Here is a 27,441-nt window from a genome sequence, read left to right on the forward strand (position 1 = left end):
AGACCAGCCACCTCAGTTTTCATAATAAAAACAATGTTCAAGTCCTCATTGGACTATCCTAAATAGTAGCTCACCTGTAGTTGTAAATCTTCAGGACGGTTAACAGCTTGTTCAGACCGTCGTTTCAGAGAACTGGTGCATAATGCCACCTCCCCAGCCAGCATTTTTACTTGTTCACGAAGAAGATCCATTTGATCAGTTATTGTGCTCCCAGTCTGCAAAATAGTCACTTGGAATATTTATGTCAGATTAATCCATTTCGTAAAATACATAAACATCTTTCTGTTGCATTTTTCACTAGTAGCTGAGATCTCACCGGAGGAAGTTGACGACCTTTGGTAGTTCCACTAAACAAGTCACCGGCTTGGTTTCTTAAAGGAGATGAATTAAGAGCTAAAGCATTTTCTTTTGTGCTGATTGAATTCCTGCGTGGGTCTTTCACGTCACGAAGCATTACTTTATTTGGCATTTGTTTTGAAGATGATGCAGGGGTCCCATTTGTAGGGCTCTCGCCATCAGAATTTGGTGACCATCCCCCCTGATCAGGTTTCTGCAACGGAGACATATACAATTAGTTGACCAGGTCACCATAATCAGTTGCTAATACAGCCTCATAACATAAAGAGATCATTCTACCTAATACTGGTTATTGTTTAATCAGAGCCTTAATCTTAAGATGGGTATAACTAATAAAGGGGAGTCATTAGTGACGCTGTAGGTAGAGGAACTTGTTAAGTCTTTTCTGTTAGTAACCATACTGTTTGGTATTAATTCTTAACATGATGAATCATCAAATTTCTACTTTCAAATGAACAGAAAAATAACTTACTCTCAGCTTGAACCAGCCAAGCATTCCCCGTCTTTTGTTCCTTTTATAATCCCTCATCAGCTCATCTAAGTAACATCATCCTTTCCTTCCACTGAAGGCTCTGAAGCGTGGCTTCCAGCATCATCCTCAGTCAAAATATCACGTTTTCTATCTGGAAGATATGCTAACTGTAATAACGAGAACAAGCAGTTGACTTCATTACTTTTCATTCCAAGTTACTGAATTCATATTGCAAAACAACAGATCACTTGAACTATATCAGATCACCTAGCACAAAGCAGATAACTGACTGCATCACCATACGGGGTAACATGCTAAAACAGTAAAACATACCTCATCTTCCCCAAAAGAATGCCTGCGCCTATGGCTAGGCCTTTCAGGAATGTTTGAAGACATTGCAGTCTTTGTGGAAACCAGTATTAGTTTGGTGAGTCGCTGAATTCTTCCCATCAAAGCTGCTTTAGACTGTTCCTCCTCTTCCAATCTTGACTGCAATTTGAACTGGCCAGCTTCCAGCTTTACATCATGATGTAAGCTTTCATTAATGGCAAGTGAAATAAACAATACGCGAATCAAACATAATGTGCAATGAGTAAACCAAACACTACGTTCCCAGTGGATCAAAAATCAAGACAACATATTATTCTAGGCTTCTTCCACATTATAAAGTTGCCACTAACCCTATGTTTGGACGGAAAGAAAAGTAGGGAGAGGAGAAAACAGGAGGAAAAATGTATTTTGCCTTGTTTGGATAGCAAGAGAAAATAAGGAAAGAAAAGTTGAGGAGAAAAAGGCATGGGGTCCACATGTTTTTTTCCTATAAGTCTTCTCTTCAGACAGAGAGATTTTGGAAAGCAAACATGCTTTTCAAAGCTGCCGTGAAGGAGAGAAAAAGGGACATGAGCCCACATCATTTTCATATGGGTATTACTATCATTGTAAAATCAGTCTCTTTTTCTTCTTTTATATTTTCTCCTGCTCATCCCAACATAAGGAGAGAACATTTTCTCTTCACTTTTATCTTCCCTCCATTTTCCCTCCTCCCATTTTCCCTTCGCATCCAAACAAAGCATAAGTGACAAAGTCTCTTATGCATTTCACGATATATGCAACAGTACAAACCTGAAGCTTCAAATTAACCAGATCTTCTTGTGAAGATACAGCAGCATTGGGATTCTCCAATATACCACGCTTCAACTGCTGAAGCTCCTGCTTTAAATCATGAATTTCCTTCTGATATTTTTTGATCAGAGACTTCTCATCGATAATCTAAGGCAAGAAAAGCAATAAAAATTAACAGAATGAAGTCACAGTGCTAGGGAATATCCTATTATTAACAGCCACATGATATTACCTTGTTTTGAGAAGCCTTGATTTCAACATGCTTACTTCGAGATGCAAACTTCAACGTGTTGTGTGTCTCTTCACTACTGCTAGAGGCAGGCGTAACAGTGCAGATGAGCTTCAGCAACCAAGGAATAGCAGGTCATTTCAAGCATTAGCTAACCTCAACAATTTACAAAAAATAAACGACCAGCAGAATTTTAAAAAGTTGCTTATTGGGGGGGGGGGGGAATTAGCAAGCCTGATATTGAACTAACAGAAATCTGTCCATGACCACTGAGGGACGATTGTAACAAACGAGTAAGTTTTGAATCTCGATATGGAATATGAGTTGCCTTTCCATCTGTTAATTTAGAAATAACCTGCAAAACAGAAAGACAGAAGACCAGGAAGAGATTTTATTTACTTCACCGGACATAACTTGTGAATGGGACTTCAGAAACCATAAGAATTAGAAACAACAGCACATCCAATGAACTGCTTCAAAAATGCAGTGCAAATTACATTCTGACACTGCATAACAGGAAAAAATTCAACCAAGAACATTTATTTAATATCCCCCAGTCGGCATTCTCAATAAGACGCACTCCACTGTCCCCAAGACTGTGAGACATGGGGACACACCCCACCAATAATGCATCAGGGCCAAATATAAGTGTGTTCAAAGGCTAATTAAGGATTGTCAAAAAGTCAAATATAAAACACAAGAACCAATTATCCCAAACACTACTGCCACTTTAAAAAAAAAAAAAAAAATTTAATCACGTTCCACATTGATAAAAAAGTAAGCACAGAACACAATGTTCACAACTATCAGTTGAAAGTGCATACAACCCCGTATATCTTATAATAGATCAAGAGTTAGACTAACAACTATAAAGGTAGAATTAAATTATGGTGAAAAGAGAGCAGAAAAAGAGTAGATAAGTATTACCGTTCCAAGAGTAAGCAAACTTTTATTAATATATGAACCCTCTTTCCTTCGCAACCCAGTTGTTTCAGCTTTAGAGCTTTCAGACCCTGCAAGGTCAATTAAGTGCTGGAAAGGAGGAAGGTTTGAATTCAATTAAGCGCCTAAAACTAGTCAAACTATGGATAGATGGCATATGCCGAGGCAGTATAGTGCACCATTGAGAATCATAATTTTACGTAAATAGCCTTACCAAATGGGACAGTGTCACATCTTCTTCCCCAGTGTTTTCCCCACGAGTACTGCTTTCTATAGTCTGATAGAAACGATGTACTCAGTAAAGTACATAAGCCAAATGAAATCAAAATAACAACTGGGTGCCATTTTATCCCCACCTCGTGGGATAAAACTTGTTGTTGTTGTTAGAAACATTACATTCAAAATGAATTAGATTTGACATGGTAGATCCACAGATGGAACTGAAATAATTCATGAAATACTAGGGTTAACATGCCACTAAAAGCTCAAGAATGCGCCTATTATGTTAAATTTAATTCATGAAGAAATGATATCATGCAGCAAGATAATTTATTTGAGGAAACATTAATTGTTAACAGCATGTTTAAAAGTTCAAAAATTGACTTTTCTCAACTTATGAGGGGCAATAATATACATTCAGATTTCAAGCATATGAAGATTACTTTGTAAGATTTGGCATACCAAGGTGAATATGGTGTGGCTTCGACTGCTAACCAGATTCAAATTATTAGAACCAACATGTCTGTGCTCTGGATTATTCAGAAAGAAGACATCAGAGAGAGGAAAAATTTGTCACGCTTCCATCAAAGTTATAGTGAAGCATGAAAAAAAAAGCATCAAGTAAAGAATTCTGGAGGAGAAATTTAGAGTTACGACAAACAAACAAACCAATGATACAAAAAGAAGCCAAAAAGAACATCAAAAAAAAGAAAAGGTTTATATATATACCTTCTCCTGTAGCAATCAAGGAAAGGGCATGAGCAGGGGATAGCACAACCTCCTCTTTGATTCCTTCAACATAAGTTCCCTGTCAACATTTTATATCTTGCACGCTCAGCTGAAGATCAATCAATTAATTCGAATTTAAGAAAACATGGATATATGTTATAATGCCAATGAAAACAAAACAAGGGGATAACAGAGTGTGCTCATTTAAAAGAAAAGAAATACAAAAGATTCCTACAACAGCTAAGTTGCTTTTATCACTAAGAGCAGATAATGAATAATGATAAACTTTGGACTTTCCCATATTGACATAAAGACCTGAGCATCTTCTCTTATTCTTAGGTTCTGCCCAGTAGGATCCAGCAAGTCATTAATGACCTAAACAAGAGCAGATAACAATGAGAAGCAATACCCATTTAAGTTAAAAATACTTATGAACAAGGATGCAGATAGGCATTGTTTGAACTACTATATTTGTTTCTCATCCATAAAGTATTCACAAAGGTGAGAAACATTAATTTAGTGTTTCATGGTTCTGACCTCATTATAAATCTCAAGATAAGACACGCGAAGTAGGAATTCTCGTGCTGGTGTCTGAAATTGACAAACAAGATTTGTCACCAAAGCCATAAGGTTTTACTGCTAAGTTGGAATTGAGGCCAAAAAATAGCCAAGATGAAAAGATCAACCCTTTACCTCTTGTATTATACAGAAGACGTCCTTCACTGCAAGTGGGATAATTCCAGGTGACTTCTGCTCGCCCTGGGAAATATATGAAACACTATTATTTTAGCATGAACAGAGGTCAATGGGTAGGATCAATTGTAGGATGAACCATCAGCTGCACTTTTGAGTTGCTAACCTTAGAAGTTAAACAATGCACTTAGGCTCAATGCCACATCAAGAGGGAAAATTGGACTTACATGCATGGTATGTGTCTTTCCACTGCTAGTAACACCATATGCGAATACAGTGCCTGCAAATAATAGAAACAACTGTAAGCAGATCACCTACCAGGGTTTATTATGTTTCAATAAGACCTAACAAGAAGCTCGAACTCCTCAAGAGTGAGATTGATCATCAATATGTATTGCAAGCAAACATATATTAAGCCAAACCTCAAACTTCATAGATCCAAACTTGGGACAAAGTCAGCCATGAGTACACGAAAATGGGAATAACAGAAAAAAAAATACTACCATTAATTCCTTCCATGGCACCGCTGACAACATGCTGAGCAGCCACGTCATATACATGCCGAGTAGTTGTTGCAGGCCCAAACACCTTATCTGCCACGCAAAATATTATTACAAATAATGTGAAAACATGGAACTACAAATCAAACCAGTAATATCTTGTTGAGCTATTCGGATAGGAAGTAATGTATGCTGTGGAATACAAGAATTTGAGAAAAGAAAAACAAGCAAGAAGAAGGAACGAGGTGGTGGAGCACGGAGAGCTGAATTGTTGGGTTCGTTTGCCACACTGGAAACTGCCAACAATCCGCACCCCACTCAATTGGAACAACTGAAAATGTAAAGAATCAAGCTTCTTATTTTGTGTCGTCGAAAGCTGAATATGTTACTATCAGAAGGCCATGAAGTGAACGACTTACCGAAGCCGTAGGCAACGGAAGGATTGTTCTCATTTCTCACTATATGATCCCCGTCTGCATACCAAGCTATCTCGTCTCCTTTATTAATTTCTCTGGCACTGCTCAAACACACATAAGGATTCAGAAGACACGCAAATAGAACAGAAAAGACTCGAGTTATGAATGATACCCGCCCCATGAATTCAAGCGAAAAACCAAGAAAACAACAGTGTGCAGCACCTGAGGGGTCGAAACCTGACGGTGACACTGACATTCTCCTTTGCCTTGCAAACCTCAGGACGATCAAGGTTTGACGGGCTTGGGCTGGCTGGAGAGATAGGCAATTTCGGTGAAGGTCTCGACGAAGTGGTCGAAGACGGAGAAGAGGGTCTCCCTGAGGATTTTGCGACCGGCGGCGGGGCAGAAGGGGCCTTCCGGGAACGAAAGGGAGAGATAGCGGAAGAGGCTCTCTGGGAACGGCTGTATCCCGCGGCAGACATTGATGGAGAAGAAGATGTGAAGTCTAAGTAAGAAGATTTTTTGTTTGCGAGAGGAACGAAGCACAGGTCACATGCCGGCCATTGTAGTGCAGTCTTTGGAGAATGCTCCTCCGCCACAACATTTCCTGCAGCTCCCTCCAAAACAAAACTAAATTTTATTTGGCGAGCATGTCTTCTGAGGCTAAGAAAGGTTTCTTTTTGTTTGAAATTTTAATTTTTTTGGCGCAAAATGTCAGAATTCAGGAACAGTGTGCACTGTACTAAACTAGTAATGGTGACTTTGTTTCTTTACGTGAGCGTCGCTGTTGGTCTTCTTGGGAGATGCGAGGTTCAGCCCATACTAGCTAAAGAAATCTGTTAATTTGTTAAACTAATGCCACCGTTTGTCTGTCATAAACAGAGGAATCGACGATTAGAAAAAAGAAATGGTTGTCTTGGCAAAATCGCGCCATTTGCTGGATCATTCTAATATGCGGACCCAAGTACCCAGCCAGCTCTGGCTCCAAAATCGATCTATTGTCTACTTGGCATGTTATATTCAAATAGGATCTAAAGTGCAACGTTATAGGAGTAGATTGGACGTCATGGTGGTGTTTTCTAAGATCAGAAGGTCGTTTTATGTCCAGTATGCGGGTTAAGAACTGGTCACTGCGCTTTGATACTTTAAAAGTCAAATCAAAATGGAAATGAATTAATATTCTGATTGATGAAAAAGAGGAGAAGGGTTATGTTTTTCGTCCATCCTCCCTCCTTGAAAAGGATCCCCCCATTTTTTGTTTGCGTTGAAAATGTTCATTTGAATTCGCTTTTCGTTGAGCCTCTGTAATGTATATTTTGCCTCTATAATTTTTCCTTTTCTCTTTTGAGTAAACTCGTTTTTCATACAGTACACATAGGTTCTCCGTTGAGAGACCTGGATCTCCAAGGTTATACCCTGTCAGAATTATAGGACGAGAACAAAAATAAGAATACAAATGCAAGGAATCGGAATCTTTTACATTTATGTAAGTTACACGTCCGATCTTTAATATAAGATCCATTTAACTAATTTGATTAGATTAAAGAAGTTAGGTAAATTAGTTAATTATAAGAAAAATGACATACTTTTCTTAAAACACCATTATCATCTTTCTTAATTCTTAATGCCTCCTCTCCTTCTTCTACTTAATTATGGTTGAGGAGTATCATAGGGATAATTTAGAGAAAATTGATAAATATAAAGAATGAGTTTTATATTTAGGACAAAAAACAACTCAAGAATTAGGTATTATATGAATGACCGGAAGAGTATATGTTATTGTTAACTGTGACGTTTTTTAAACAAAACGAGACTGCAACGAAATGTATATTAAATTTATAATTATAAATATCACAATATATTGTTATTTATTTTCAGTCCGCGCGCCCGTTTTGGAATTGCCATTTGGCGCCATCAACCTTGAGCGGGGACTTTTATCAAAATGCTACACACAGAAAAATAAATTAGATGCTACACTATGAAAAGTATTTTCCTAAATGCTACACTCAAACTCGTTCATCACAAGAACGAGTTCAAATTTTCAAAGAAGTCGTGCAAGGGAAGAACGAGTTTCATGTCTGATAATTTTTTTTCTAACAAGATCGAAACTCGTTCAAGGCATGAACGAGTTTAGCCTGTCAGAGCGTCTCAGTCCGCTTCTTCCTTTCCTCTTTCATTTCAGCAAAATTTACAAACAAAGACCCATACCATCAACACATTCTCCTTTTTCTTTAGACTTCGGAGAGAATTGCAGTTAATGACCCAACTCCTCCCCAACCACCCCTTTCGTTTTTTTCCTTTGCCCTTCAGTCTATATTTCCAAAAAATATGAATCAATTTTACTTTACATCCTAATCATTAAATTTTAAAAAATATATAAAATAAATTTATTGAATATAAATTATTTATCAATATGATATAATATATGCAAAATTTACACCTATTTAATATAGTCATTGGACAGATTGAAGGTCAAAGATTATGAGGGAATGAGTGGTGTTAAAAATTATTATAATTATGTACAACCGCCTTGTAGCATTCTTGTATATAAAATTTTTTTTAACAGAAATTATGTACATTTACAAATATTAGAAAAAACTTAGAAATTGATACCGGCTAAAATGATATCTTGTAAACAAATATTTACAATATATACTTAGATGCCGCATGCATCAAGACAGCCTTGTCATGATTTAATGACCATTTATTTATATTAATAATCCAAACACGTTTAATTTTTAGCTGATGGACAAATTCAAAGTTAGATTATAAATATTGTTAAAATTTATACTCCTATTTAATAATTACACATCTAAAAGTGATATATTTTGATTTATCACATATCTAAACAGGTTGCAATATGCTAAATTAAACTGACTTTTTTTTAAAAAGAATTCAAATATAAATTATAATAGTATTTCAATAAACTTATGTTTGGTTAAATTTAAACTTGCAAATTTTAAACCAAACACTTGCATGTTATGTTTTTTTTTCCATAAATTGTTCCATAAATGTACATAATTTCTGTTAAAAAAATTTTTATATACAAGAATGCTACAAGGCGGTTGTACATAATTATTTGTGTTTAATTTTAATAAATTTTAACACCACTCATTCCCTCATAATATTTGACCTTCAATCTGTCCAATGGCTATATTAAATAGGTGTAAATTTTGCATATATTATATCATATTGATAAATAATTTATATTCAATAAATTTATTTTATATATTTTTTAAAATTTAATTATTAGGATGTAAAGTAAAATTGATTCATATTTTTTGGAAATATAGACTGAAGGGCAAAGGAAAAAAACGAAAGCGGTGGTTGGGGAGGAGTTGGGTCATTAATTGCAATTCTCTCCGAAGTCTAAAGAAAAAGGAGAATGTGTTGATGGTATGGGTCTTTGTTTGTAAATTTTGCTGAAATGAAAGAGGAAAAGAAGAAGCGGACTGAGACGCTCTGACAGGCTAAACTCGTTCATGCCTTGAACGAGTTTCGATCTTGTTAAAAAAAAAAATTATCAGACATGAAACTCGTTCTTCCCTTAATGACTTTTTTGAAAATTTGAACTCGTTCTTGTGATGAGCGAGTTTGAGTGTAGCATTTAGGGAAATATTTTTTATAGTGTAGCATCATGGTAATTTATTTTACTATGTGTAGCATTTTGATAAAAATCCCACCTTGAGCGTCGTCGTTGGCCCAAAAAAAAAAAAAACTTGAGCTTCGTCTCTGAATTTCACTTCAGCTCCTGCTAAGAAAAAGCAAAGTGCAGCACTAACTATGGCGGAGACAACCTCTCCCATGCTCATTGACGACGATGATAACAACTTCTCTGCCATACCCAACAAGGGCAAAAGCGTGGTCGTTGCCGGCAATCCACCCGCCAGCAAGGATACTCCGTGGGTTGAAAAGTACCGCCCTAAATGCCTCGACGACGTTGCCGCACATCGCGACATTGTCGATACCAGTACGACTCAACGCCTCCTTTCCGTTCTCCTTTAAGCTCTAGGGTTTATGATACTGGTTGTGAAATTTATTGTCTTTTTCTGTTTTCTGGCCGAAACAATCTCAAAGAAAATTTCTTCCTTAACTGGCCCAATCCATAATTTTTTATGATTTATGGGATTAGATTTCCTAATCTGAGAAAAATTTGTCCCGTCCATTTTGTTTCTAGGGTTTTGCTCGTATTGCATAATTATCACCATGAAACATATATTTAAATCCTCATTGGAATTTTTGTTTGGATATCTTGGGTTGCTACCACATGGGAAGGGAGGAAGGGACTAGAGTGTAATTACCTAATCGCGTGTTATGTTACTGTATAATTTTTGTAGGAGTGATTCTGGTGTTTTCCTTTGTGTCTTTTTGCTCGGAAAGAAAGAGGATTTGTAATATGCTGCTATTATCATTGTCTGCTTCGAGTCCATATCTATCATAAGATTCTTACTCTCATCATGACTTCATTAGTTCTAGTTACTGACTCATTGTTTTTTACTCATTATTTGTTTGTTGTTCAATAGTTGATAGGCTGACTTCTGAGAACAGATTACCCCATCTTCTATTGTACGGCCCTCCAGGCACGGGCAAAACATCAACTATTCTTGCTGTGGCCCGCAAACTATATGGGGCACAATACCAAAACATGATTTTGGAGCTCAATGCATCAGATGACAGGGGAATTGATATCGTACGCCAACAGATACAAGATTTTGCTAGCACCCAGAGCTTCTCATTTGGGTTGTTTTCATTATCTGCATCCTACTTCTTGCTTAAATACTGTTCTGTATGGTTTTGATTTACTATTTTGTGTTTGGAGTAGAAATAATTCCTTTGTAGTGTGGTAAATGCCCTGATTCACAGTGTAAATATATATAATCAGCTGCCATCATGTGGAATATTTTGTGTTATATGAGGCGTGAATTGTTTTTCTGTGTCTTCTTTTGCACATTTGATTGTGAAAACTACATGTCATGGCATGACTATGATGCTGAAATTGCCAGTTTTTGGTCTTAGCTGATGAACGAATGGTCCTTGTTTTACAGAGTCAAGTCCTCTGTAAAGTTGGTCTTGTTAGATGAGGCAGATGCAATGACAAAGGATGCACAGTTTGCATTGCGTAGAGGTATAGCTACTGTCTGTATTGCAGAGCTAAAGCCATTTTGTTGTGTTATAATACCCTTCATCGTTTGTTGCAGTGATTGAGAAATATACAAAAAATACTAGGTTTGCACTCATCTGTAATCATGTAAACAAGATTATTCCAGCACTGCAATCAAGATGCACTCGATTTCGGTTTGCCCCTCTCGATGCTGTCCATATTACTGAGAGATTGAAGCATATTGTTAAGGCTGAAGGGTAAGTATCATCATCTCCGTTACCATATATGCATATTGGTATACAGCTGTCCTAAAGCTCTCATGAGGAAGGAAACTCACTGCTCTTCTGGGCTGCCAGTTCATTCTGGGGGAACTTTTTCAACAAATACTGTTTCTTCTTTGATAAGTATCTTGGAGGTTAGGGCAATGGGTGGAATAGTATGGGAAAATGTACTTTCGTACTTTCGTCATCATAGCATAGCAGACGCTGCTACTGCCATTTCATTTGATGTGATTACTACTTGTCCGCACATGATTGAAGTAACTTCCAATATGATGATTTCTGTTATGTAATTTTACTAGGCTTGATGTTACAGAAAGCGGTTTAGCAGCACTTGTTCGGCTCTGTAATGGAGATATGAGAAAGGCTTTGAACATTTTGCAGGTTGGATTTAAGAAGTAACTACAGCTGTTATATTTGATCAAATTTTATCTGGGAGTATTTCAGCAATCTACACCAAATTCTTGAATATCCTCAACCTCAAACCTAGTAGGCTATTTCTCCGTTTTTGATATTTAGGCATACTTCTATAGAACATGCTGTATTTGGACTTTGGAGTGTATATAGGAAATGGAGGAAAACTGAATATGATTGAATAAGCACCGAAGTTGATAGGGACATGGATTTGAAAACATAGCAACATGACAATTTAAGGCATCCAAATGTCTATCCAAATGCCTAGGACTCCTATCAACTTGCTACTGTGGAAATGATGTTATCAAAGGGTATGTTCTGGATTATTTGTACCAATGGATCCTTGATGACGCATTTTGTCGCTTCATGTTTGCAGTCAACGCATATGGCTTCTCAGCAGATAACAGAAGAAGCTGTTTATCTTTGTACTGGAAACCCATTACCCAAAGACATTGAGCAAATCTCTTATTGGCTTCTGAATGAACAATTTGCAGATAGTTTTAAAAGTATTAAGTTGATTTATTACTTCTTTTGATGTCATTTTTTTTTCATTTAATGTCACTAAGCAATTTACTTATATTTTGTTTGCATAACTTCCTATAGGAATATATGAAATCAAGACAAGAAAAGGATTGGCGCTGGTGGATATTGTGAGAGAGGTCACAACGTAAGCCTTATGCATCATGCCAACTGTTTAACTTCTTGACATTTCTTTTTATGATCTTGATTTCTCTGTATCGTTATCACAGGTTCGTTTTTAAGATTAAGATGCCCCCAAGCGTTCGAGTGCAGCTGGTGAATGATTTGGCTGACATAGAGTATGTATTCATGTCCTATTTTTCTGCGTACTATCTTCCTTTCCCCTAATTTGACAAATAGATGGCAACACTTGAAAGAAAGGTTACTCATATCTGAGCCACGCGTATTGTGATACTTTAGTCGCTCCCTTGCATTTTCCAGGATTAATTTATATTGGCCATCGATTATTTATATGCCTGAGATGATCGCTTATGATAATGGAGATGTCTGTTCATGCAGGTACAGATTGAGTTTTGGGTGCAATGATAAGCTGCAGCTGGGATCGGTTATTGCTTCTTTCACACGTGCTAGGTCTGCACTGGTTGCGGCTGCTAATTAACTTGAAAGCTTGGGATTGGTATTGCTATTACGTTCTTGGTTAGGGATGTTTGATACCGTCACTGTGATGGCAAGAATCTCAAGCTGTACAAAAAGAATTAATCTTTTAATATGGGATGAGTTGGCTCGCGTTTTGGAGGATGAGTCATTTCAAAATTTTAATGCAGCGGGTATTTTTGTCGACATATTCACTGCTGAATATATTCTACTTTATCATGGGTTTAGCCTTCTTACGGCTTCATCTAAATATATGCGATATCGGCCTCTCCAATCATCTGCGTTTTTTTCTTTTTAATCTCAGTCCCTGATGTCGTCGTTATCTTGGCGAATGAGGTATGTGACTACAAGCAAGCTTGGTTTGACAGTGAAAGCTCCGTGAAACCACGGGTACCTGAAAATGACCAAACTAGCCACGTTAAATATGCTAAATATCGTTCAAGTGCCTAATGCTACGTCTAAGCACCTGTGCCGCTGGGTCACTTGCGAAGGAATCAGGTTTTATCTGTTCTCAACAACATACCATAAACACTGATATATGAATTTGAGAATGCCCGTTTATGGATCATGGGATTCATAAAAATATGAATATGAAAGTAGCAAATTAGGGGCCGAGCTAACAGTATGGAAGAGGGGGGGGGGATTCAAAGTTCATCATAAGAACTCGTGAATATCGAATATTTTTTATAGCTTCGTAAAATAATACTTAAAATTGTTTTTTCTCTTAAATATAAAGGTTTATAAGAGGGTTACTTTCAGTAAATGATTATAATTTATATGGAAAATGAACTACGGGATATTAGTACAGTCCAAAGCTGGCTAGTGACACTCCATATATATATAGCAGCCTGCGTACGTACGTACAAGCTACTAGTATATATAAACATGGTCAGTCCCTCAGCTAGAGAGACGCGTCAACTTGCAAGCCCCCTTGCAGTTCAACGAAAAAATACAATGGACGCATAATAATGCTCCTGCTACGCTCAATATTCCCTCACATGCAGTTTCCACCTTCTTCCCCATCCATCCCAGTCTGTCTTTGGTGAAAACAATCACCTATGTACACGACCGCACAGACACACTCATGGACCTCCTTCTGTCTCGTGCTGCCGTGCGATGATGAAGCCACAGCAAATTTGCTTCCCTGCTGGATGCATCTATGATCACTCCATTACCATTCACTCAGAAGGGCTTCTGAAAGTACGTGAAAATATCCTGCAACGTCGACATCTGGTTATTGCTCTGCATCAACTGAGTCTGAGGCTCGAAACCATGGTTCATGGTGGCGCCCGCGTAATTATATGGGAACCCAACGTTCGTTTCCCATTCATTCCACTTGGGTTCGCTCTGCACCTCGCTCGCAAACTCCGGCGATACCACATGCTCGGAGCCGCCGCTCGACTCCGTGTGCAGCTTCGGGACTGAATCCGACTTGTCGAAGTACAAGTAATCGGTCACGGGAGGAGACGGAGCATGAGGAGGATGCCGGCCGGGAATACCAACACCACGAGACACATTTTCCGGCTTCTTGTCCTCGATTCCTGACCACTCAATTTTACGGCCGCCAGCAGCGGGATGTTTCTCGATGATGCCCTTCTTGTTGTATATTCGGCAAAGCACCCAATCATCCAGCTGCAAGATCACAGACACGGGATTCATTATTATGTCGGTAATCATATGCGTCCTCACAAAATGAAAATTCGGATTCCTCTAGCTACGTACAGGCCAAAGAGATAAAGACAAATATAATTTTCTTCAAGTAGAAAAGTAATAATGGGGCGCTAATAATTAGAATATTGGTATTGTTTATCAAGGAGACTATCTGGGCCCAAAACAATATGATACCGCTAGTTTGCGGGTGACGTCGTTATAACGTTTGAACTGGGGAAGGTTCATTTGGATCGTCCATTATTTGACATCGTTTTCACCAGCCGTCATTGGTGGACCTCGACGACTTATCACAGCCCGCAGCCTAAGATGCATGCGTGGCCCCGATGGCCAATGGATGATTCGAGGCAGCCAAACCCAAAATGGTCATTTCAAGGCAAGCCCCTCGGCACCCGGCCCCATGATGGAATGTCCGTTATGCCCCTACCTATATAGCTAATGTTGAAAAATCGAAAGGCGCGTATGGGATAACAGCACGTACCCTTAAGGTGCTGTTTGTGCGGGCAGAGCGATCCACGTCGGCCAGACGATACTCATGCATAATCCAATTGGTTTTCTCTCCTTTGGGCGCTTTCCCCGCGTAGAAAACCAGAGCCTTCTTGATCCCCACCGGTTTGGGGTGTCCGATGGGTTTATCGGCTCCGGTAGCCTTCCAGTAGCCAGTGCCGGCGGCACGGTTTGGTCTGGAACCGTTGGGATATTTGCGGTTCCTGGGCGAGAAGAAGTACCACTCCTTCTCTCCGTACAAAGCCTTGCCTGCAAGGAGTTAACAATTCATCAATACCAGTTAAGTTGGGAATATACAGATATACAGACCGATGAGCAGAAGGAGAAGAGTACCGGGGAGGTCCCACGGGTCGTACTGGTAAAGGTCGACTTCGGCGATGATGGGAACGGAGAGGGGGCGGGAGGCAGACTTAGGGCAGAGATAGTGCAAGACGAGCTCGTCGTCGGTGGGATGGAATCGGAAGCCGGGGGGCAAGTGAAGCTGTGCGGCTGCGGCCATATTGGTGAAGGTTGAAACTCGAAACAAAGGGGAGGGGAGGGTATATATAGGACAGGAAGGAAGGTGGGGGGAACACGTGGGAGATAGGCAGGGGGGTGGTGAGGGAGGTCAGGTCAACACGTGGCGGGGAAGGAAGTGAGGGGAGAGTGCATGTGCGTATAGCCCACATGATTTGGTCACTGCTTACGTAGGCCGCAGAAACGGATGGAACATGAAATGAAAGTCGTGGAATAGTGTGGAGCTAGCCCGGGGAGGATGTTATGTGATCACCCCAAATCATGATAATTAATCCACAGCCACTTTTAGTTTTTTTCTTTTTCCTTTTTTGGGGGTGGCTGACAGGCTGAGTCACTATATAGCCAGTACGTTGAACAGTATGGGGGGACCTTGAGAGGTTAAAAACCACATGAGCAAGGGGATTTTACGCTAAAGTGGTGTTGTGGGATGAAGTTATAATTTCACAGAAGGTAAAGACCACAAGGGAGGATGTGGATGTGGATGAAGATGAGATGGAGGGTGCCGCCTCACTTTCGGTGTTGGGTTGTTGCTAGCGTTGGGAACTGTGGGAGATAAGAGTTCAGAAATCGCACCTTGCCCCGTCCACATAACACTTTATGATGGGGGTTTCCGGCGAATGTAACCCGAGGGGGACGGCTTTCAATTTCCACTACTCCCATTTCCCCCCTTTATTCTATTCCTTTATCCTATAGCTTTTGCCCCCCGCCGAAATTCCCATGCCCTATCTACTTCTCTTCCCCCCCCCCCCCGCCCCCGCCCCCGCCCCCGCCCCCGCCTTTAATTTTTGGTTCAATTTTTATTGCTCCTTCAAATTAATTTCATTCCTTTCAAAACAATCATCACACCATCTCTTGTATTACTACTAAATACGCGTTGATGAATGGCCCCTGATTTACATGCTTCACTGTTGTGCTTGTGAAGGGCAGCCGTTTTATATATGTTCATATAAAGTTCATACCGGGAAAGAAAATGCGTAGCCGTTTTAATTGCGCCCCCACAAGCCGTTTTATCCGCGGCCCCTACACCCGCATGTATCAACTGATTGACATCGACAATAGGAGGCGTGAGTGAAATTAGGTGGTGAAAGGAAATGTGATGGTCGTAATCAGAATAGAGTAGTCGCAACTACTATTTTCGAACCTAAATATAAAAACTAGTTCATTAATTTGAAAACATTAAGAAAATAAGTTAACTTAGTTATTTGTAATAAATAGGTATTGTCTTTCTTAAAATATCTTTACTAATCAATTAATATTAGTTAGAACTACTATCATTAAAAGGACTACCTTAGAAAAAATATACAAATGTGAGAGACAAAACGAATTGAAATTTTATATTTAAAACTAAAATAAAAATCAAACGAAGATTTATATTAAGTACCGGAGGTAGTAGTTGCTCTGCAACAATTCAACGCACATGCACTTCAACTCATCCAGCCATCCCCATCCCGTGTCTGCAAGGAATGCTTTCACCCTCGCAATCATATGTCGGTAGAAAAAGACGACGCCAAACTCACCAATGTCATTAGCCCGGTCGATGCGTTTTACTACTATTATTATACCATCAGTGAACAACATAACTTTAGAGTTAGTGGGGAACATCTTTTACCCGTATTAAAAAGAAGTATAATAATTAAAGAGCTTTGCTGTGTCATTCATGATTAAACCAGAACTGGCACGGTTCATGGTAAAGAAGATGATTTTGGGGCGTAATCAATCACGCGAACACTAATAAACCCACTAAACTTGGACCTAATCAAAAAGGAGGCAGGCTAATGGGTTGGCTTGACCTTTGGTTTCAATTGCTGAAGATTCTTTCGTTCATTCCCAATGATAATGTTCATCTGAGAGATGCCGATGCGTTTGGCATCATGTCTAAATGAATTGAACACGTTGGTGTTTCCGGCTGGTGCTTTTGTTTTTACCCAAACACAACTTTGGTGAAAGCGCCACTATATCTAGAAAGAGGAACTTTAAAGGAAAAAGAGAAGAGGCGCCAACATCCATGGTAGTGTGCCGTCAATTTTTTCTGAGCTGCAAAACTCTAATTCTGGAAGGATTATAAAGGGTGTACTATATATAGCCGCCATAAAAGCCTCAAATTACCACTTGCTTTCACATTATATTGTTCCTTTTTTATTCGCTGTTTAGCAACTTCAATCGTAAAAGCAAACATGGCGTTGTGTTGTTCATCAAAGCTTAAAAGCTCTCTTATTACTTGTTCTATATATTCTCCTATCAGTTATTTTGTCAACAACTATAATGAACATGACTTCTTGACTTCTGGATTTTAATTGGTCTTAGCCTGAATGTGATTGATTATAACTTGACCGACATAGCGCGCGGTAATGAGTGCCACCGAAAATGTTTATAAAATTGCTTCAATTCATTCCGCTTTTCATTAATTAGTTAGTTAGTTCGTTAATTTTGTGGTAAATATGATTTTTTATTTAAATTAAAAGTGACTTTGGACTATAGGAAGTCGACGTTGTTAACAAATTTCCGCTACATAAGATACTGCGGAAGGCAGGAGATCCGAAGACTTGCAGCAACTTGTGTGCTGCTGCATGCGTATTTTGAGATACGAAAATATCTTCTTTCTTAATGATCACGCCAAATATTAGAAAAACATACCCCTCCGGTCCTTAATATAGGACCTAATTGTTAAGTTAGTTTTGGTCCTAAATATAAGACTTATTTCTCATATTTATCAGTTTTCTCTAAATTACCCCTATAGATACTCCCTCAACCATAATCAAGTGGAAGAGATACAGGGGTATTAAGAAAGATAATTATAGTATTTTAGGAAAAATATGTCATTTTTTTTTATAATTAACTAACTTACATAACTTTCTTAATATAATCAAATTAGTTAAATGGATCTTATATTAAGGACCGGATAAGTAATATATTATTCTTTCTCTGGAAGTTGGAGTTTTATTATTGAACTTAAGCCCTTTTCGCAAGTTGCAGCCTGACAGCCTCCATAGACACAGGAAGCACAGCACATTTTCATGTGTGCTCTTCAAACAGATACTAATGAGCAAAACCAACATGTGCAGCTTATTATCTTAGGTGATATGTATTTAGATAACCATTGAGACATAATCTCTGAATAGCAAATGGGAAACCCTTCATGCGGATATAGATATAGTATTAAATTAAAATGGTGAAATAATGTTATACAAATACTCCTCTGATCCTTAATATAAGACCCATTTAACTAATTTGATTAGATTAAGGAAGTTAAGTAAGTTAGTTAATTATAAGAAAAATGATACATTTTTTCTAAAACACCATAATCATCTTTCTTAATACCCCTTCTCTTTCTTCTATTTGATTATGATTGATGAAGTATCCATAGGTGTATTTTAGAGAAAATTGATAAATATAAGAAATGGGCCTTATATTTAGAACCAAAACGAACTTAAAAATTGGATCATATATTAAAAACCGGAGGAGTACATTTCAGTGAGGATGGAGTACGTTCAGCCGCACAATAAACACTCTCTCAGCAGTTTAATTAATGAGAACAGAACATGAATATTATGTAAATACTCTTACTAACACCAACTGTAAAAACCACTTTAAAACTCCTGTTGAAGGGTTTTTCCATATAAACTTTCCAAACGTGCGCTTAATACGAGTGATATGTATACGCGCGCGCGCGTCTTTTTCACGTATGTAAATAATGAGTTTCATCCTCGACGATGCTGGAACCTAGCCATGTAGTAAAATTCTTTCTTATAACAGCTTAATAAGAACACATTGATTTCTCCGCAAATTTTATTCCATATCTTAATTCTGAAATGAAGCAAGTGTTCGCGGAAAAGGGAAACTCAAACAGAAGGAAAAAACCCAAAAAAAAAACAAGGGAAAATGTACCGGGGGCAATTAATTGATGAATATTATAATATTAGACGATAATCTAACAATTATGGGGTAGAAATCGCGTTCTGGTCAAAAAAAAAAAAGGGGTAGAAATCGCGTGCAAACAAATACAGAAATAAGTAACACATAAAGAATATTAAATTGTGTTTTTAACATTAAATTTCTGTGACTACCCATTTTCCATGTAATGTTCTGATAGCTTTGCTGCTTCTTATTCTTATTTTCTGAAATATAGACATTTGCAAATTACCTATGTGGTGCAATCAAGGGTTCTTATTAGCCAGTTTTGGAGTGGAGACCTCAGAGCCACAAATTGGACAAACCTTCTTAATCTGAAGCCACTGGATGATGCAATCTGAATGATAAGGGTGCTCACAATGAAGTGCCATCAGTGCTTCACCTTCTTCGTATTCAACCTGACATATCACACAGCGATCTATTCCTGTCTTTTTTTCTGCAAAATGGCAAGTGTAAGGATGCAGGCAGGAAGGGATTTCATTTGCTGACAGTCCTTTCCTCTCTTCTCCTATGAACTCCGCCAACTCAATCAACTCTTCGTAGGACATTTCATCCGGATCAATCTCATCTTCTTCCATGTCCTCATCATTGCTTCCTTCGCCCTCAAGAAACTGAAGGTCTCCGAATTCGAGTTCTTGGCTCTCGGAAAAGTCAGCATCTTCATCTTCATCGTCTTCGAAAGAGGACTCGCTTTCATCTCCATTGCTGCTTTCTTCGCTGTCCATGGTGTCAAGCATTGTGAAGGTTCCCTCTTGCTCTTGCAAAGCGATTGCCAGGGTGAAATCAGAGTTAACTTGCTCGAGTTCAGTGTATGGGGTTTTGTGGGAAGACTGTTTGCCCTTTTCTGGTTCCATGTTGAAGGAAGAGGCGTTCCGCTGCAATTGACGCAAATGGCGGGTTGAGATCGAAGAACAGAGACGAAGCGACTTTGGTATTTGAGGGAATGACCGAGGGCACAATTTTTGAGAAACTTTCATGTCAAGTAATGGAAACCCTTTGTCATGGATTCTTAAGATTCTAGATTCTTGGCTGTCTCAAGGTTTCTCGCCGTGAAGTTACCAACAACGCCCACACACTTGGGACATTCTTCTTGGACAAGGCGGCTTTCGATCGAAGCAATAACAACACATCGTCCGTAAGTAGCATTATACCTTTGTACATAATCAAAGCCATCAATTGCCGTTGGCTGCTGCTTCGTTCTTAACCAGTTGTTTTAAATGGACTGCGTATTTGAGCTCCTATCATTTATTTCTACATGGCAATACAGTTCGTTAATTTCTTTCTTGCTTTCTTTTTTAAAAGTTCGTCAATGTCTTGAAACAAAGCATGTTATTGCTTTGCCCATTGTATCACAGAATCACGTACAAGTTCATCTTGCTGCCAACAAATCAACGCCCGATATCATTTTTCTCGGTGATTTCAGGAGAATTAAACATCTCCAGCAGCAATTGTTCAGACGTTTCTGGACACCTTATTCTTTGCCATCGAGGAAGAAAAAGAAACACCAATGCCCCTTCCCTCTTAATGGAACCATACCAAAATAAAAGGAAAATGATAAAAACTGCCCCTTATCACCGAGAAACGTGGTGACCACTCTATAGAAACTCTTCAATAATTTTCTATATTAAATTTATACGTCGAAGTATTTTAGTTTTATTTCAATATATTTTAGGTAAAATTTAGTGAACCAAACGCAACTATAGGCGCATCAGCTGAGACAGTAGTGGAAATTTCGTCTTTACCCCGCAGGTAAGACAACGGCTCTGTTAGTTGCCGACAAGGAAAAGAGCAATGGTGATTCGATTGGGCATCATGATCAAAATAACTACAATTGTACTAGGGCAGGAGAAGAAAAAGCAATATTGCATCGTTCTCGCGCTTTAGCATCCACTAACAAACAAATTCGAACAGGGCATTTAGTTTAATTCACAACACGCGGGACTAGACTAAGCGATCTCGAACATCGTTTTAACTTGCAACTGTAACAATGTACTCATTGACATAAAGGTTCAGTAAATGATATCTCCCACCTAGCTCCTGAATTCGGCAGACAATAAAAGATAGGAAATGGGCCTAAAGGTCAATCCATTCTTCCCTTCAAGATCCTTTCCTTTACTTCAGTTGGCGTGCTGCATGTGTGAATCAAAAGACCAATCAGCCAATGCCAAGTAATACTAAAATGAATGAACAAAGAAACACAAAAACTTGAACAGAATATAAATATGAGGATACCAAAAGCCCCAGTCTCAAGGGACAAAAATCAGAAATATGCAAACCACATGAAGGAATAATAATGAAAATACATAACTTTACTTGAGCACAATCACCCCTTTCAAAATAAAATAAAATGGATCTACCAGTAAACCACGATACTGATTAGTCGTAAATTCATTAAAGTTCATTTCTTTGAAAATTTATCACAAGTTAATCCTAATAATTCTTTCAAAAATAAATTTCGATTATTTATCCGTGGCATTTTCCATCACTGTGATTTCAGTGATCTATCATCCAATAAGATGGATCCATGCAGTAAAAGGCCCCAACTTTCACCCTGATTTGTGCTGCAGAGCACAGATAATCATTATAAAGTCACAAGGTGGATGCCACTAAGACAGCTTAATTTCCCCTAAAACGAAAATAATTAAAGCAGCTTACTATCCAACCGGTTGTTTGCACGTAAAAGCAAAAGGAGGAATAATTGCACAACATAAAAGTATATGGCCAGCTACTAAAAGAAAAGAAGAACCATAAGCTTACACAACATAGACATGTCCACCCCAGCCACTTAGACAGTCACGATCAACAGATGAAAGCAGTGCTTGGGAGATGGTCTCAAATAATTCCTCTGCTTCCTGAGACACCCAAGGAAATATGATTAATAAAAAATGAGCTGTATCCTACGTTAGGAATCGTCCACATTAAAACTCGGTAGTTGTTGCTAATATTGGTTTGAAGATGCTTATAGGCTGTTCATTTTATAGCAAGTAGTGACACATATAGATGATGCACCAAATTTTCAAAAAACCATGCAAAAATTAAATCAGGTTAAAGTTAGGGACAAACCATGTTAGGCTTAAACATTGACTCACAAGCACCATATAGAGACTCGGACGCAGTGCCTGCAACAACAAAATCTTTTGCAAGTTCCCTGTATACAAGAAAAGCACAAAGATGACATTATCACAAACATATGGCTCACGAGAAAGAATATGACTTCCATATTATTGAAAAATAGCCAAATCCTAAGGCGTTTTGTGGTTCTAACACCTTTTGCCTTTAGTCACTTTTTAACATAGTAAAATCCCTTGTAAAGAAATACGAACGTATGATTATAAGAAGAGCTAGTTTGCAATTATAAGCTTTAACTCATTAAAATTTCCCTTAAAAATGGCCACAGATTATAAGAAAGAGTCAACTCACTTTGCTCCAATTGAGTCCATTGTGCAAATGAAAGGTCTCTCATCATCTCCTAATCCAGCAATTACAGGCTGGCAGAAGTATGGACCAAACCTAGAAAGCAAAAGATGCATTAACATTTCATTCCAAATTAAATAAATTTGCAAAATCATACAATCTTATAACTGATTCGGATGATAGCAGTCGCACTTGTAATATTGGGTTGCATATAATTCACCAGCAAAATGTTATAAATTATCTACACCTATTCCTCAACTTCATCGATCTAATATAGCAATAATTTTCTTAATAAAATGAACCTCGTTTTTATATTTTTGTTTTAGTCATCAATTGACTATTCTAAAACTGCTATTTTAACTTCCGGAAGAATTTCATTCTGATTTTGTACTTCGTTCTCTTGAACAGCCTCTGTGAATTATGGAGAAAAGATAGCAAAGTCAGGGTGGATGGGCAGGGCAAAAAAGTTTAAACTGTCCCATTTTAGGCTGCTGGTTAAGCTCCACAAGCATAAAATCCTCTCTAGACCAAAAGGAATTGCGTAAAGTCCACAAATGACAAGTCCCATGATATTCTTGTTATACTAGAGCTTGCTAGGCCTATCAATTGGGAAAATGCATATAACTTTACGTGAGGAAATGGTTATAGTTATCAGGACCATTTGAACACTCGAGCCAGTGGCTCCAGACACCCCCCCCCCCCAAAGGAGTTCTGGTATAGCACAACAGCAGTTAGAGGCCACAGGCGTCCAGATTAGATTGCAAGGCCTCTCCATGCATTTTGTTTCCTTAGTACAATGGTTCTTTACCACGCCCCTATTTTTGTTCTTTTTATTATTAGCGTCAATCAATGTCACCGCCCATCTAAATTATATCTCAACTAATTATGCATGGCTGATCACAATGTACCGATTTCTTGTCATTTTTGTCCTCAACGTGGATTTTGATTGAAAATTTCAGAACACCGATAATCTGTGAGCAATTGATTTCACTTTCATCCATGACAATTTTGGTTGACTTCAGGTTGGAATATTCCTAGTCAAATGCACAGAGCCCCCTTCTTCACCTGATCTCTTAGCAAAGCATACACCATAAGCAGGAGTACAGTACTTGAAAGCTCACCAATTACATCAAACCACTTGGTTCAGTTAATCTTGCCCCAACGGTTTTAAGTTTACAATGTCATGATCAAGAAATATGTAGAACAATATGGCAGACGCATAAAAAACCAATGTTCAACGATTTCGGCCAGATAGATGGGGTCTTCATATTTTCGCTTTACGAAACAGTGAATGAGAAATTGCCGTGTTTTAGTTCGAAAAGAAAGGATGATGGCGTCTTAATAAAATTTCAGCACGAACTTCCTAATTTTTAATTGTGAATCATTGTGAACTTACAAGTTTCCACAAAGAGCATATAGCAATAATTAGTGAAGGCAGGGGCAGAATTCTGATCCCATAAGATATGATAAAATCTGCATACCTTTTCTCGTATAGAATAGCAGAGACTAAGCTGGCAAATGTCTCGGGCTTCATATCCCTTTCTTCTCGAAGCTGGTATAATTTGTGCCGGAACACGAGCCGTTGATAGCTTAAAGTAAAGGAACAACGATAAGAAATCAAGAAAAGAAGCTGAACCTAGAGCAATTGGGGAGATTGACAGAGAGTGATAGTATTCCTACAGTGTCTGGGCATCAGTGGCGAGGCCAGCAAGACCAATAAAAAGCTTGTCGTGGATCTTGTATATCCTCTGGAAATCGGTGGCGATAGTCTGAAGCTGAACACCAAGCCTCCGATCGCTGGCGATGGCAAAACAGTTCTTACCCACCATAGCCACTAGGGCACTTCCATTGTACTCGAAGATCGACATCTTCCCGAGAGTCCCTTTTGATTTCGGGTTTACTTTTGACGGCAATCTAAGAGAGAGCGAGAGACGTTCCCCGTTAAATTTGCAGCGAACGCATATGAAGGCTGGCTTGGACACCACTCCAGCTCCCTCGTGACCAGGGCGTGGGAGCAACATGAATGGGCCTGCTCTATCTCTCTTGGGCTATAAAGGGCTTTGCTTTTTTAAGACTTTTACTTGAAAGATATATCCATGAATAGGCCTAACGAGCCCATGACCCGGACTTCAGTCCTAAATTTGGGCCCATACATGTAAAATCACACGATAACTAGCATGGCATATAATAAATCAGGAATACCGAGATTGCATAGTTCATTTAACAACTTAACTCTCGTTTACCCCAAAAAAAAAAAAACTTAACTCTCGTCTTTCTTTTTTTTTTTTAAAATTATTTTGCTTTACAATTTTATTTTATTTCAGTACTGAAATCCTGCATTTTATCTTTAGATTCTTTAGGCCTGATAGATAACTAAGATTTTAATGCAAACAAGCAAAAAAAATTTTTTTGCCGAAAGTAAAAATTAAATATTTAATGAATAGGGCAAAAATATTATTCTATGTAGACCAGCGGATTTTGGGGGGTTTTTTTTTTTTTTTTGGTTTGGACTGGGGATTTTGAGATTGAATAACGTAGAACCATAATGAGAATTGACTCTAGAGAAAAAAGCTAGTTGGTGGCGAATTAAGGTTTGCATTTCTAAAAGGTGCATTTAGTCAGCATTTTTACGCCGGTAATGATAATGGTAATCCCTGGGACGATGCCGCGGCCACCGTGTGAGTCTTATACCTCCGTCGTACATCTGCATCGTCTTTCTGTTTTTCCCGTCCGCCATCGTCCTTCTTTTCAGATTTGCTTAGACGTGAATTGTTTCCAGATTTGTTTAGATCTGATCTGGTTTTAGGCTTGTATATACTCCTCCGGTCCTAATTATAAGACCCAATTGACTTATTTGAGGAGATTAAGGAAGTAAGTTAAGTTGGTTATTTATAATAAATAAGTGTTGTTATTCATAAAATATCCTTGCTAATTAAGTATATTGGCTAAAACTATCATTATTAGAAGGATTATCTTGGAAAAAAATGCATAAATATAAGAGAGAAAATGGATTGGGTCTTATAATTAGGACCAAATAAAAAGTCAAATTGAGTCTTATAATAAGGACCGGAGGAGTATATTGTTTCCAGTCCTTAATATAAAATCTAATTTGACTTTTATTTTGGTTCTAAATATAAGACCTCAATCCACTTTGTCTCTCATATTTATACATTTTTTCTCAACATAGTCCTTCTAATAAGTAGTTCTAATATACTTGATTAACAAGGATATTTTAGAAAAAACAACACATATTTATTACAAATAACCAACTTAACTTCTTTTTTTAATCTTTTCAAATTAGTCAACTAGCTCTTATAATTAGGATCGGAGGAAGGAAGTATATCGTTCCATATTTGTTTGATTAATTCCGATGCTGGGAATTTTTTTTAAAATTAGAGAAACTAAATTTTCTCATAATCTGTAAACATACTCATGGCAGCTAATATTATGTCGCATTCATGCCATAGCAGTTCATCACGTTACCCGTTTTATTGTCCATTGGGAGCACTGATGTTGAACTCATGAGTTAACTCTCCGAGTTTAATGGTTCTATATTTTCAACTAACAAAATCATGTCGTTTCGCTTTTAAACTCGTGATGACTGTAAACTCAGTTATATTTACGAGTTCATTTACCAAGTTTACCATTTTTATGTTTTTAGCTTATAAAATCGTGTCAACTTATTCTTAAATTCGTGCTAAATTTTTGAATTTGATTATATTTAGTAACTTTATATATGAATTTTATAGAAATTTCTTTGTTGAATGTGATAAATTATGAACATTGATAAATATAATTTCAATTATTTAAATTTAAAATATATTTAAATAAAATTGTTCTCATTTTTTATATATTAATTATTTGATTATATACTTTTAATACTACTTTATTAATAAAAATAAACTCTTACAAGTTTACAATCCAAATTTATATCATTATTACGAGTTTGTTTAAACTTGTGAGTTTGACAACTTTAATTAGAAGGTCCGGAATTGAATCAAAAACAGGCCCTAAAGTTTTTTTTTTTTGGTTGACAATGGTGAATATATTTTTAGGAATGTTTTGTTTACTGCATGTTGTTCTGAGAGTTCCGAATTAATTAATTAATTAAGAGCTGTTTGGGATATGATGAATATAAAAACGGGGCATTAATTGTGATGCTTGACGATGGGCAGGCCAGTATATAGATTGTCACTTGCTCAACTGATTAGCCCATTCACAGGCATGGTTCATCGGTATATGGGAGAAAAGTAACAACTACGAATAAGTCAAACGCCTGTGTAATAGAAGAGGCGTCACATATAATGACGAATTGAAAATAATACAGGACCAGCACTCAAAAATTAGCATTTACGTTGGGCATTACAGTTATCAAAATGAGTTGGGAGGACATAGGTATTTACTTGGCTCTCTCTCTCTCTCTCTCTCTCTCTCTCTCTCTCTCTCTCACACACGCGCGCGCGCGCGCGTCTTATTCCACATAATTAGTTTGAGTCAGTGAAAGTTTCCATTTGTCCAGTGGGTAGTTATCTTCGTGCTCCTATCGACGCCGGCATCTTCAAAGAAAATTCATTAAGGTCTAGTAGTAAATTTGACAGTGTAGTTAATATATTTATGTGTGAATTATATTATTTAATTTATACACAGATCAGATATCTCAAACGAACTATATTTTAAAGTGGAGAGAGTATTAATAAGTATTGTTTGATTCAGTTCATCAAAACGTACGTCAACGTTGGCTGTCTGTCATGTCATAACCCCATCCAATCCCATGTCCTTATTCACCACTTCGTAAGAATATTAACTTGAAGATGATACCCT

At 37.9% G+C, this 27,441-nt stretch overlaps 5 protein-coding genes across 5 annotated transcripts; 1 reads left to right on the plus strand and 4 right to left on the minus strand.

Annotated features, from left to right (window-relative positions):
• Positions 1-74: 74 nt before the first annotated feature.
• Positions 75-6,291, minus strand: LOC114743730 (kinesin-like protein KIN-7E, chloroplastic; the record flags this gene model as incomplete). The annotated part of the gene is given in 19 exon segments (XM_028931948.1): positions 75-215; positions 317-550; positions 830-900; positions 903-996; positions 1,163-1,345; positions 1,952-2,098; positions 2,184-2,291; positions 2,431-2,535; positions 3,108-3,212; positions 3,337-3,399; positions 3,804-3,871; positions 4,071-4,149; positions 4,386-4,445; positions 4,608-4,661; positions 4,764-4,829; positions 4,991-5,043; positions 5,267-5,356; positions 5,683-5,780; positions 5,902-6,291. Coding segments are annotated over 19 exon segments (2,079 nt in total), but the record flags the coding sequence as incomplete, so codon positions are not given.
• Positions 6,292-9,378: 3,087 nt separating this feature from the next.
• Positions 9,379-12,880, plus strand: LOC114743737 (replication factor C subunit 5-like). The gene is made up of 9 exons (XM_028931957.1): positions 9,379-9,649; positions 10,203-10,419; positions 10,725-10,804; positions 10,878-11,037; positions 11,361-11,442; positions 11,849-11,978; positions 12,076-12,139; positions 12,222-12,290; positions 12,511-12,880. Exons 1-9 carry the CDS (start codon positions 9,463-9,465, stop codon positions 12,608-12,610), a joined length of 1,089 nt encoding a protein of 362 aa, XP_028787790.1. The 5' UTR covers positions 9,379-9,462; the 3' UTR covers positions 12,611-12,880.
• A 380-nt stretch (positions 12,881-13,260) lies between these two features.
• Positions 13,261-15,316, minus strand: LOC114743738 (NAC domain-containing protein 2-like). The gene is made up of 3 exons (XM_028931958.1): positions 15,115-15,316; positions 14,756-15,030; positions 13,261-14,238 (listed from the first exon to the last, which is right to left on the minus strand). Exons 1-3 carry the CDS (start codon positions 15,278-15,280, stop codon positions 13,789-13,791), a joined length of 891 nt encoding a protein of 296 aa, XP_028787791.1. The 5' UTR covers positions 15,281-15,316; the 3' UTR covers positions 13,261-13,788.
• Positions 15,317-19,271: 3,955 nt separating this feature from the next.
• On the minus strand, positions 19,272-20,448 carry LOC114743735 (E3 ubiquitin ligase BIG BROTHER-related-like). The gene has a single exon (XM_028931955.1). The coding sequence runs from the start codon at positions 20,181-20,183 to the stop codon at positions 19,452-19,454; it is 732 nt and encodes a 243-aa protein (XP_028787788.1). The 5' UTR covers positions 20,184-20,448; the 3' UTR covers positions 19,272-19,451.
• A 595-nt stretch (positions 20,449-21,043) lies between these two features.
• On the minus strand, positions 21,044-24,600 carry LOC114743736 (proteasome subunit beta type-3-A-like). The gene is made up of 6 exons (XM_028931956.1): positions 24,301-24,600; positions 24,102-24,209; positions 22,627-22,716; positions 22,270-22,354; positions 21,964-22,058; positions 21,044-21,335 (listed from the first exon to the last, which is right to left on the minus strand). The coding sequence occupies exons 1-6, from the start codon at positions 24,486-24,488 to the stop codon at positions 21,287-21,289; spliced, it is 615 nt and encodes a 204-aa protein (XP_028787789.1). The 5' UTR covers positions 24,489-24,600; the 3' UTR covers positions 21,044-21,286.
• Between the last annotated feature and the right edge of the window lie 2,841 nt (positions 24,601-27,441).

Source organism: Neltuma alba, unplaced genomic scaffold (genome assembly GCF_004799145.2).
Source record: "Neltuma alba isolate B1F8T4 unplaced genomic scaffold, ASM479914v2 tig00004111_pilon, whole genome shotgun sequence".
Taxonomy (NCBI): Eukaryota; Viridiplantae; Streptophyta; class Magnoliopsida; order Fabales; family Fabaceae; genus Neltuma; species Neltuma alba.

What these genes read in the sequence shown, in the direction of transcription:
- LOC114743737 (XM_028931957.1), top strand. Translation starts at nt 9,463, where the DNA reads ATGGCGGAGACAACCTCTCCCATGCTCATTGACGACGATGATAACAAC. An exon ending in ATTTGCAGATAGTTTTAAAA is followed by an intron (nt 11,979 to 12,075) that starts GTATTAAGTTGA and finishes AACTTCCTATAG; the next exon opens with GAATATATGAAATCAAGACA. An exon ending in AATGATTTGGCTGACATAGA is followed by an intron (nt 12,291 to 12,510) that starts GTATGTATTCAT and finishes CTGTTCATGCAG; the next exon opens with GTACAGATTGAGTTTTGGGT.
- LOC114743738 (XM_028931958.1), bottom strand. Translation starts at nt 15,280, where the DNA reads ATGGCCGCAGCCGCACAGCTTCACTTGCCCCCCGGCTTCCGATTCCAT. An exon ending in CGACCCGTGGGACCTCCCCG is followed by an intron (nt 15,031 to 15,114) that starts GTACTCTTCTCC and finishes AACTCCTTGCAG; the next exon opens with GCAAGGCTTTGTACGGAGAG. An exon ending in GCACAAACAGCACCTTAAGG is followed by an intron (nt 14,239 to 14,755) that starts GTACGTGCTGTT and finishes GTGATCTTGCAG; the next exon opens with CTGGATGATTGGGTGCTTTG.
- LOC114743735 (XM_028931955.1), bottom strand. Translation starts at nt 20,183, where the DNA reads ATGAAAGTTTCTCAAAAATTGTGCCCTCGGTCATTCCCTCAAATACCA.
- LOC114743736 (XM_028931956.1), bottom strand. Translation starts at nt 24,488, where the DNA reads ATGTCGATCTTCGAGTACAATGGAAGTGCCCTAGTGGCTATGGTGGGT. An exon ending in GCCACTGATGCCCAGACACT is followed by an intron (nt 24,210 to 24,300) that starts GTAGGAATACTA and finishes CTTTACTTTAAG; the next exon opens with CTATCAACGGCTCGTGTTCC. An exon ending in GGTGGACATGTCTATGTTGT is followed by an intron (nt 21,336 to 21,963) that starts GTAAGCTTATGG and finishes TCACACATGCAG; the next exon opens with CACGCCAACTGAAGTAAAGG.